Source organism: Mustela nigripes, chromosome 9 (genome assembly GCF_022355385.1).
Source record: "Mustela nigripes isolate SB6536 chromosome 9, MUSNIG.SB6536, whole genome shotgun sequence".
NCBI classification, from domain to species: Eukaryota; Metazoa; Chordata; class Mammalia; order Carnivora; family Mustelidae; genus Mustela; species Mustela nigripes.
This window is the reverse complement of record NC_081565.1, coordinates 36,919,048-36,930,495: the sequence shown is the minus strand read 5'-3', so window position 1 is coordinate 36,930,495 and position 11,448 is coordinate 36,919,048. Positions and strand designations below refer to the sequence as shown.

Sequence of the window (11,448 nt, the reverse complement as noted above, 5' to 3'; positions counted from 1 at the left end):
GATCCCAGTGTCCTGAGGTCAAGCCCCATATCAGGCTCCCCACTCAGAGAGGAGCCTGCTTCTCCCTCTCCCTCTGCCTGCTGCTTCCCCTATTTGTGCTATGTCGAATAAATAAAACCTTAAAAAAAAAAAAAATAGGGGCACCTGGGTGGCTCAGTCATTAAGCGTCTGCCTTCGGCTCAGGTCATGATCCAAGGGTCCTGGGATCCAGCCCTCATCACGCTCCCTGCTCAGCAGGGAGTCTGCTTCTTCCTCTCCTACCCCCCCACCACTTCCCCCATGCTTGTGTTCCCTCTCTTGCTGTCTCTCTCTCTCTGTCAAATACATAAAGTCTTTTTAAAAATTAAAAAAAAAAAAAACACACAATTACCTTGGTGAGGGGAGCCCCATAAATTACATTCGTCTCATCTCTGCAGGAAGGACTCCCAGCCGGGTGGGACCAGGGCCTGTGGCGGGAGGTGGGTGAGGCCGGAAAGTGGAACTGAACGGGACGTGCCAGCTGACTGGGCTCTGGCAGCACAGCCACCTTGCTTCTGGCCGGCTCACCCCGAGTGCGGGCCCAAGACCACAGTTTCCCTTCAATCTCAGGCCCTCCAAGCTCCAGAGCATGTCCTCCTGGAAGCCTTCCCTAATCCACCTCCCGGGCTATAAATACCATCCTGCTTCCCAACCTACACCTGAGAGGCTCCTCTTGGAGCTCCAGTTGTTTTCCCCAGTGCCGCCTCCACCACCCGAGGGTGAAGAAGCGTTTACCAGACTTATCTTCACCAGGGTGCGCTCTGGAAAACTAAAATGCCCTCTTGACTCTCAGACACACTACCTGACACTCCCATAGTATGCACTTCTTTGCTGAATTGAAGACCCAAAGGAATGAAGTTATAATGGTAGTTTTGATGGTAAAATTTCAACTGAAATACATGTGCAGGTATGAGACCCCCACCAAGTGGGGCCCCCATGTTTGGGGAGCAGAGGCTTACATCTCCATTGGTCCAGACTGTGGCCCAACCTGTCCCTTCCCTTCTAGAGGAGGACTGTGTCAGGCCCGCTGCTGCCCCCTCCAGGTTGTGCTATAGGTACCCAGTGAGATCAGCTCTGTGCCTTACTCCATGTTTACCCCCTCCCTTTCCTTTCCCCTCCCAATTCATGTCTTGCTGGGAAAAGGGGGCTAAGGAGAGAAAAACAGCATAAGGATACAGAGTACAGAGGCTCAATCTCTTCCTGTTCATCAGACTGGGAATTCTCAGGGACAGGACCCCCTCTTCTGTCTTTTCCCATTCCTCATCCAAGACCAACCCCAGCCAAGCTCAGGGCTTGTCACTTAAAGCCATGAATTCTCCCATACCCTGATGGGTGAAGGAGTCAAAAGGTATAAATTTCCAATTATAAAATTAGTAAGTTACAGGGATGTAATGTAGAGCATGGTAACTATTGTTAATAAAACTATTGTGTATTTGTATGTAGCCAGGAGAGTAGATCTTGAATGTTTTCATTGCAAGAAAAATATTTTTTTTGGTAACTATGTATGGTGATGGAGGTTAACTGGGCTTACTATGATGATCACTTTGCAATACACAGAAATATCCAATCATTACACTGTACACCTGAAACTAATATAATGTTATATCAATTATATCTCAATATAAAAAAAGGTCAGCCTCTGCTTTCCCCTATAATCCATTAAAACGGTAAAGTACATTAAACTTTTTTTAAAAAGGATTCTCCCTTCCCCTCAAGCTGCTGGAAAGATTCTTGGTCATGATGAAGTAAATAACCAGCCTTAAGATAAAAACCAGGTTCTTCCTTGGGAGCTGGGGTGTGTGCCAGAGAAGGGAGGGCGTCAGCTGAAGTCCCACTGAGTTGGACAATGGCAGGAAAGGAAATCACCCAGTTGCCACTGCGGTTTTCTTCAAGGCTGGGTCCAGGCACGCCTCGCCTTGCAGGGATAGGCCATGCAGCTGTTCCCAGAACAGAAGACAGTATTTCTTCAAATGCTTTTCAAAATATACTCATAAGTATGTGTGTGTGAGTAAAACAGAAACAGAGGTATGAAAAGTATTCAGATATTAGAGGCCTTGAACATCAGAGCTTAGATATTTTCCTAAGTGATTTGATTGAATTTCAGAAAGATTTCCTGAGCTTCTATGTGGATTAGATTGAAGGGTCCAAGAATTGAAAAGGTTAGGAGGGCATTGCCATGGTCCAGCCTAGAATTGGTAAGGGAATGAAGAGGTCACCATTAGCCTTGGACCTGAGGAGGGTAAAGCAATCAGAAACTTGGTGAGGGAACCAGCAGAAGACTTTCTCTGGAGCCACCCAGGGTGAGAGACATTTTACGCAAATTTTGAGGAACAAGGTAAAGACCCTCAGAAAACTCACATCTTGGGCTTAAAGGGCATGGGTAGGGTTCAGCTGATTCATATGGTATTAGAAGGGAGACTAAAGTAGACTCTCAAGGTACATAGGGTCACAGAATAGGGGCATTAGGCCCCAGTTCCAGATTTCCTGAACTTCTCCATTACCTCTGGAGGAGTTCCCATTCTCACATATCAGTCCCCATCAACCAGCCCAGGAGTACAGGGGAGACAAATGAGAAATCCTGATCATACAAGGGTGCTGGAAGTCCCATGGAATAGAGACAGTCTTCCCATCCATATGTGCAGGGAGACATAAATTTGGAATGCACAAGAGGATGGGGCAGAGATGGGGTGGTGGATAAGTCTGAAAGGGGCCAGAATAGGCGAGATGTAGTTTCCAGCCCAGTTCCCTCACCTACCCCTATCTCCCCAAATTCAGGAGTTACCACTTATTGAGCACTTACTGTCTGCCGTTTTTGCATAAATTTTTTTACATACAATTTTTGCATAAAATTTTTTTACAGGCACATCTCAATGAATCCTAGAAGTTCCATTCAAAAGATGAAGATACTGGGGTGCCTGGGTGGCTCAGTCGGTGAAGCATCTACACTTGATTTCAGCTGAGGTCATGATCTTAGGGTTGTGGGATGGAGCCCCGCGTTGGGATCTGTGCTGGGCATGGAACTTGCTTAAGATTCTCTCTCTCTGGGTGCCTGGGTGGCTCAGTGGGTTAAAGCCGCTGCCTTCAGCTCAGGTCATGATCCCAGGGTCCTGGGATCGAGCCCCACATTGGGCTCTTTGCTCGGCGGGGAGCCTGCTTCTCCCTCTCTCTCTCTGCCTGCCTCTCTGCCTATCAAATAAATGAATTAAAAAAAAAAAAAAGATTCTCTCTCTCCCTCCCCCTCTGCCCCTCCTCTTCTCTCTTTCTCTCTCTCTCTCTCCCTCAAAAAAAGAAAAAAAAAGATAAAAATAAACATGCAGAAACCAAAGCTCAAGAGATTGGTTAAACTGGCTTCAGCTTGCACAGAAAGCTGGAGGGCCATTCAAGTAAGAGTTATTCTCTCCAGCCACTTAGGGAACCTCTCAAGGCCCAGCCTCAGTATTCTGCCTCTCTAGTCACTTCACAGCCTATAGGCTGGTGCCAGAGCCCCAGGAGGTTCATTACTGAGTACTGATTGGTGGATGCTCTTGACAAAAAGGAGAAGGATGCTAATTCATTTACTCACCGTCTCCTGCAGACCCAGGAATCCTAGCTCCTGACATCTCATCTTCAGACAGCTCTCCTCTTGCCTTTTTCCTGGACCACAGTGTCCCTTGGGTCACAAACTTAGAGCTCAGCTGGGTGTTATATACCAAAGTTTGGGAAAAATTTGTCACAGGCAGGCTCAGAGGAAGCCAGTTGGGCGACGAGCTAGGGCCTGGAAAGATCCTTGTTATTTTTGTGCAAACCCCCTCAAGAAACAGCATAACAGGATAATAGCTACCTTTTATTGAGCACCTACTCGTGCCAGGCACTTTACATACATCAGTGCTTCTAATTCCCACAACAACCTGGGAGGTAGGCATTATCATCACCATTCTACATATGAGGAAACTGAGACTCAACAAGGTTAAGTGGCTTGCTTAAAATCACACAGCTTACAGATGAGAGTGGTAGAATTAGGAGTCAACATGGACTTCTGAAAGAGCCCCAGAACTTTCATTAGGCATGCTTCACATAAGGCAAAGAGAGGGGGTGGAGGAGTGGGCAAGAGGATGCATTCTTTAGGAGTTAAGGGAAGCTGAGCCCTGCCCTGTTTCCCACCTCCCCACTTTGGCAAGCCATCTCTTCCTCAGACTCAGCTGCGAAGGCAGGAACAACTCACTTTGGCTGAGGCTGCTCTTAGAAAGAGAAAATGGCTTAAATGAAAGAGCTTACCCTGTACGGGTATTTACAGGTGCTGACATGCCGTGGAGCTCCCGTGTGGAAGCACACCACCACCACCAGAAGAACAGTGCTCCCTTTTAGGCCACACTCCTGCCATGTATGCAGGGAGTGAAGCAGCTGAGAGATCTTGAAAGGGTTGTTTATTTCCTACTATAGTCCCAGGGACATTAACCAGGAGGGGGCCAGCTCGACAATCAAAACCTCCAATTTGCTCCCTGCCCCCTCTTTCCAGGCTTATCCGGTTTCAAAAGTGTTGTGTTTATTCCACAGATTCAGGAAAACATGGTGCCTGTCTGTTTGTCTCTCTCTCTCTCTCTCTCACACACACACACACACACACACACACACAGTTTCTTGAGTTAAGGCACCATGTTTGGCCTGCATGGCCTTGCAAGTCTTCACCTGGTAGGCCATGGCCCTGGCCCAGGGCTGAGCCCATGTGTTTACATAGATGGGTTAAGTACAGTGTTAGGAGTCTCTTCACAAACAAGGGACAACAATGATGGCTCCGTGCTCTGCCCAGTCTTCCTGTCCTCTGGGATGGGACCGCCTTCCTCCTTGTCTGCTGCCCAGACGTCTCCATCCCATCTCCCTAGCTGGGATGGGACCAGGTCAGCCACACTTCAGGTCGCTGCTGGGAACTCTGGGCTTGGCTTCCAACATCAAGAACGTGTCCTTCTAAGTGTAGTAGGGGGCTATTTTGGACTTTAAATGGGATCAGGTCCCCACTTCAGAAAGGCAAAGATGGCCATTCAGGCCAGGATGGAGGGAAAAGTTTCTTCTTGTGCTTTTAAAACACAATCATGTGTAACAGGAAGAGAGCTGATATTTTCCTTCTGGGTTCTCTTTCACCTCAGGAAATAGGTTTCTGCAAAGTGGAGTGAGTGTGGAGGGAAAAACGTCTTTAGGATTGAGCCTTAGAATGGGAAGTTGCTTTAGCACCCCCTCCACCTGTCCCCCGGGGCTGGCGGGAGCACATTTCTGTCAGCACCTGCTTGGTGGATGGTGCAGAGGTGGGGACTTCCTGGGGATACACAGTGTGGTTGTGATGGAGGGCTAAAGGCCTGCATGAAGGCAGGGGCTAGGGCTGTGGGGTTCCTAGGTCCTGGGCTGGGTCAGGATGCCCAGATGAAGTAGGCGACCTCGTCCAGGTCGACCGGGTAATCGGTGAGCAGCACTGGGGTTTTGTCAAAAAGCTCGCCCTTGTAGCTGCGCCACTTGCCTGCAGGCAGGTAGACGTCTCGCTCCTGCTTGCCCGGCTCCAGGACTGGAGCCACCAGCAGTGTGTCTCCGATAAGAAACTGCGAGTCGATGCGGTGTGCCGTCTCATCACCGGGCGCAATCCACCAGAGCGGACGCACGATGGGGTCTCCTGTGTCAGTGACCTCACCAGCCAGCTCCAGCAAGAGGGGCGCGACAAGCGAGGCCCTCAGGGCGGCAAACTTGTGTGCAATGGCCACCACTTCGGCATCATATTGCCAGGGTGGGACCGAAAATTGCATGGCGGGCATGAAGGCGGCCACCTCCAGCCAGCGCACGTAGAGCTCGCGCTCGGGCACCTCGCCACCACCGGCTGTGCGCTCAGACACTGCGTTGCCGCCCACCATATCAGGCAGGATGAACGGGTAGCCCAGCATGCTGACGGTGAGCACGGCAGGGATGAGCGAGCGCAGCCCCAGATCATAGCCCCACACAGAATCGCGGTCCACTAGGCGGAAGAAGCATGAGATGTTCTGTGACTGGTAGCCCACGCGGACCTCCGCCAGAGAGAAGAAGGGCAGTGCCATTTCGGTGTAGCGTCGGCTCCATACACTGGGGTCGGACAGCGGCCTGTAGGTGCTGAAGTCCCGTGGCAAATAGCTGACTTCGCCTGCGTCAAACTTGAAGGAGGCCACAGCATAGCGCGAGCGCAGCCGCCGCAGGTGCCCCTGAAACCAGTCTCGAGCCTCCGGGCGTGTGAAGTCGAGCACCGCGCCGATGCCATTCCACCAGCGCACAAGCGCGGGCAGCCGCCCGGTGGGTTCGCGCACGAACAGCTCGCGTTCCACTCCCTCACCAAAGCAGGAGGAGTTGTAGTTGACAAATGGGTGAACCCAGAGCGTGACACGAAAGCCGGCATCACGCAGACGGCGGAACATGTCGCTGGCATTGGGGAACTTGGCCTCGTCGAAGTCGAAGTCTCCGTAGGCAGGTGTGTACATGTCGTCTATTTCCAAGTGGCTGCTGTTGAATCGGTGCTGGCGGATCTGCTGGGCGAAACGCTGCACTTTGACCTGGTCCACCGCACGCCCGTACAGCACCCACGTGGACCAGATGGGGTCCCGGAAGGCCTCGGGGGCCGGCACTCTCGAGGGCTTGTTGAAATAGCGCCGCACCATGTATTTGTGGATGGAAGTGACGTCAGAGCCGACGCACACGCGGTAGCTGAGCTCTGGCGCGGCAGGGCGGCCAGCAGGTGGCTTGTAGGGCGTGTTGTGGTAGCGTGCCTGCAGACGCAGAGAGCGCTCTGTGCTGTTCCAGCCCAGGTGGAAGGGCACTGAGTCGTTGACCTTAATGGCAGCTGCACGCGATGACAGCCAGTAGCGCTCGAGGATGCCTCCGAATGCGGCGTCAGAGGAATAGACATCGCTGGTGACGAAAGGCTGCGGCTCCTGCTGGCCCTCTAGGCGGATGGGCCAGTGTTGGGTCCTCATCTCAGCACCGCCGTACCAGTGAGCAGCTGCATCGCCCAGAAACATAGCGTGTTCCACCTCGCGCCCTGGCGCCGCCTCCTCCCAGCGCACGCGGTAGCACATGACTGTATCCTTGGGCCTCACAGTCTGGATGAAGAAGTGCAGGGGGCGCCCATCGGCTGTGCGAGAACAACCGAGGACTGCGCCGTCGCGGCTGCAGGAGTCGAGGTCCAGCGCCCCTGAGCGGAAGGCCAGGCGGAAGACCTGCTCGCCCTTCTGGTTGCGGATTGAGAAGCCGCCTCGGTTGAGGTCCAGCAGTTCGGCACGCAGGCGCTCTGCTTTGCGTAGAGAGGCGCTGTAATAGCACCAGGCCACCACTGCAGCCAACACCAGCAGCAACCCTAGTACCACGGAGCCTAGTAGTGGTTTCAGCTCTTTGGAGGGCTTGGGCTTGGCGGGCGAGAAGTTATCAGGCAAGAAGGTGTACATAGCTGCGGCTGCGATGGCCTTGGAGCTCTTATGGTCCACGTGGCTCCCAGGGCGGCGGCGGGGGTAGACGTGGCTCTTCTCCTGAGGGTTCTGGGGCATCAATCCCCAGTTAGGGAAGGAGTGGGCAGTGGGACCACCTGACAAAGCACATCTGAACCTGGACTGCCTGATTCTGAAAGGGGAAGAGAGATGTAGAACTGAGGTTTCTCATTCCGTAGTATTTCCCTTTGCTGCATCAGAAAGAGGTGTATATTTTGGGAAGGTTATATTACTGGGATGTAAGGTCTGGGCATAAAGGCTTGACCCTTACCAGGACCATCTATTTGTGTCTAAACCACTCTTCCTGATGAGCATGAGCTTTTGCCAAAATTAGGACTCTGAATGGAGGGGGCAGATGGCATGCTTCCCCCATTTTCCTGGTGGAGAAACAACCCAGACAGGGTCAGGGAGCTGTCTAGGATTACAGAATTAGCCAGGTAGATCATGCCTGGGCCAGTTCAGGCTGAGGAGCAGGCAAGGGGTCTGGAGAAGGCAATGGTAGGAGAGGGCAGACAATCCAACCAGCTCTTTAAGATCTTTAACAGGGCAGTGGGCTGGTTTTCCTGCCCCTGCAGGGGGAGAGGAGAAAGGAACGGGGAACATTTTAGGCATGGAATTTAATCTTTAGTCAAAAGCCAGATTAAATCTGGAGATTAGAGAAGATACCCAAAGCCAGATGCAGTCATGGGCCTGGTTTGGAGAGAGGCAGGGTTGGGTTTGTTCATTAGGGCTGGGGTAAAAAGTTTAGCATGGGGGCCATGGTGACTTCTCAGATCACTCTCTCTCTGCTCTCAAATTCCACCCTGTTCTCAGCAATTGATCACCAAGTCCATTTCTCTGCCAACCTTCCTGCTATTCTCTTGGCAACACATTTATTGGCTGGCTACCTCTTGGTTTTGTCTCCACTACACAGTCACTCTCCTTGCCCCTGCCCTACTTTGGGGCACTGTCATTTCTCCCATGTATCACTGCAGTACTTCCCCAATAGGCCTCCCTGCTTCCACCTTTTGCCCCAGTGCCTTCTGCTCACAGCAACTATGGCAATCTTTTTAAAGCACTTATGAGACAATATCTCTTCCTACTTTAGAGAGCTGCTCATGATCCCTAAGTTTAAGTTCAGAAGTATAAGCTTTGCAATTGAGGGTCAAGGCATGATGTGGTCTCATCTGCCTTTCTGATTCCATTTACGACCAGGCCTATCCTATGACCACCACGCTTATTCTTTCCCTAACCTAATTCCTTCAGCCATCTGCTCTAGGAACTCTCACCTACCCACATTGAGCCAAGGTCTCTCCCCCACCTATCAGCTCTTCAAGGAGTGGATACCTGCTACTGCACACATAGACCCTCATATACTATATGTTAAACATATGACTGCAAAAAAACCCCATAGATTTTGGGGGAGGAGGTGTGTGTCCTAATCTGCTGCCCAAGGCCACTGACCATATCTCAGCGCTCAGGGCAGTTCAACAAAGAAATAGCACCAGCCAGGTATACACACAGATATACATGCTGCCAGCCAGGTAGCTGCCCATCTGTTCCATCTGGGAGGAAGGAGAGAGGGAGACTGGCAAACAGTAATTAGCCTCCTCCCAGATGCCAGTGTCTGTCTCTAAGTCCTCAGCTACTTCAAAGAAGATGCCAGAACTCTCAGGGTTCTTACGTCCCCCACCTCTCCCATGAAGAGACTATCATCAAGAATGACAGGTGCAGTGTGCCTGGGTGGCTCAGCTGGTTAAGCGACCTGGCCTTCGGCTCAGGTCATGATCCCAGGGTCTTGGGATTGAGTCCCACATTGGGCTCCCTGCTGAGCAGGGAGTCTGCTTCTCACTCTTCCCATCCCCTCCACTCATGATCTCTCTCACGCCAATGAAGAAATAAAACATCTTAAAAGAAAAAAAGAATGACAGGTGCAGACCAGAATTTTGATCCCAGATGTCAATATACAGCTCACTACAATTTTGTCTCAGAGCTTCATTCTTTGTGCTCCTTCTCTCTAAATCTCTAAGCTGGTCAGTTCCAGCTGGAACAGCTGTCTGGAACAGCCTCTTACTCCCTGCCTCTCATTCCTTCCATTCCTCTATTGCATCCCCATACCAGTGTACAGGTTAGAAACTAGGTTACAGGTTAGAAAAGGCCTCCTGCAGAATGCACACAAGCTTTTAGCTGATGCCCTCAAGCTAAGCAGAACCCAAAGAAGGCCTTAGGTGGCCCAGGCCAGACTTGCCATACATTTATATTCATTCATTCAGGACAAACAAGGCTCCATTCAGGGCACTGAGGGAATAAGGGAAAAGGGTCCATATCTGAAGAGGACAGAGAACACCTCATCCTCGAAACTTTCATGCTAAGTCAGCTCATGTCATGACACTGGGGGCATGGAGAGGCCACCAAGATGACCTCAAAAGCCATTTCCAGTAGGTTCTGAGAATCTTAATGTTCTAGGCTTCCAAGGTTTTTTGGTGAAGGACAGGGCCTCACAGTCCTGGGAACCCATTCCATGCAGGCCCTGTGTTGGTCTCCCTGTGCCACCACAGCATCCAACGCTAACAATAATACTGACCAAGAGACATAGCTATAGTGCCTAGTCTACAGAGGAAGAAACTTGTCCAAACAGAAAAAGAAACCTAGGTGGCAAGGTTGCCTAAATCCGAAATCCCAGCTTAACTCTCTGCAGCACAACTTTTAGGAGATGAGAGATACAGGTCTGACTAGCAGTCTGAATGCAGTAGAGGAAAGGAACTCTGTGGGTCAGAGGGTGGGACAGGCGCCCCATCAGGTGGATGTGTGCATAGTAAAGCCTATCTTCTCAAGGGCTGGTGCTGCTGCTTGCTCCAGAAAGGTTCCTTGGGGTGGGAAAAGGGCAATTTTAATGGCATCTCTACAGGGGCTGTGGAGGAGGAACTGTGATTCCCGTGTTAACAGCGCGAGAGACCCCTGTAATCTGCCGGCTCCGTCATCTGGCTAACCACAGGGTAATGCCGGCAGGTGGGGTCTGCCCTAGCCAAACCTTTTTCCCCACTTGACACTCAAGCTCGGTCTTGGCTGACAGGCTCTAGCCGGATCTGAACGGGAGGGCCCGGCCCGGCCCCAAAGCGGGGAGGTCATGCCAAACTGAGTCGTTTGTAGAACACAATTCCAGGGAGGGGGGAAATGTCAAAGGTAACTCGATCCAGCCCATCTTCCTGCCCTCCCCAAGACGGGATCGGAGGGATCAAGTGACTGCGCCTACAGCCTGGAATACTCCACCCCCACCCCAGCGCTACAGCTACAATGTCCGAAGGGACAGACTGAGGTCAAAGGGCCGGCGGCCCGCTGGGAACCGCGGCTTGAGGAGGGGCCAAGGTCTCCAGGCTCGTACCCCCTACTCATTCAGTAGGAGCGAAAGTTCAGGAAGTGTGTTTTCTCAGCAACCCCCCCAAGGTCCTCCCGCTGGGCTCACTCACGGCAGTGACCCCAGAAGTGGGGGCGAAGGGAGGCTCCCGAAGATTCCCTCCAAGCTAGCGGGAGTTCAGCTGCCACGGCGCTGCGCGGGGCGCTGCTTAGCTGGGGACAGCTGAGGCCCTCCTCAGGACCCGCCCTTTTGCTGTTCGGCCACTCCCCGGTCGTTCGGTCTCACTAAGGGGCTTGGCGTCCAGCCCCGCCCCTGGCGCTCGAGCCCTCCTCCCACATTGTCACGCGGACTTGAGGTCCCACCCCTTCGCCCCCACCTTTCTCCCACTCTTCTGTGCCCACCTCGGAACCACTCTGACCCGCCACTAGCTGGGTTTCTCCTGGCTCCGCCCTCTGCCTTCAGGTCCGCCCTCGCTGGGCCATTGCTCAACGCATGCTGGCGGGTCTCTTTACTAGGTCTTCTGGGAAATGTAGTTCTGGAGAAAGGAGCAGTTGTAGAGTGTTGGGGTTCTCGCACCTCTAGGCTAAATTTGGGATGTGTATGAGGAGCGAGGGAGCGTCAGGGTAAAGGGGG

At 52.2% G+C, this 11,448-nt stretch overlaps 1 protein-coding gene across 2 annotated transcripts; it reads right to left on the bottom strand.

The window, feature by feature from the left end:
• Nucleotides 1-3,828: 3,828 nt before the first annotated feature.
• MYORG (myogenesis regulating glycosidase (putative)) lies at nucleotides 3,829-11,283 on the bottom strand. 2 transcript variants are annotated; one of them, XM_059411472.1, is made up of 2 exons: nucleotides 11,217-11,283; nucleotides 3,829-7,614 (listed from the first exon to the last, which is right to left on the bottom strand). In XM_059411472.1, exon 2 carries the CDS (start codon nucleotides 7,539-7,541, stop codon nucleotides 5,397-5,399), a length of 2,145 nt encoding a protein of 714 aa, XP_059267455.1. In that variant the 5' UTR covers nucleotides 7,542-7,614; nucleotides 11,217-11,283; the 3' UTR covers nucleotides 3,829-5,396. The 2 variants fall into 2 exon arrangements, with proteins under 2 accessions (XP_059267455.1, XP_059267454.1); XM_059411471.1 differs by lacking the exon at nucleotides 11,217-11,283 and adding an exon at nucleotides 10,928-11,158.
• Nucleotides 11,284-11,448: the final 165 nt, after the last annotated feature.

Coding starts and splice junctions, on each gene's coding strand:
- MYORG (XM_059411472.1), bottom strand. CDS start 7,541: ATGCCCCAGAACCCTCAGGAGAAGAGCCACGTCTACCCCCGCCGCCGC.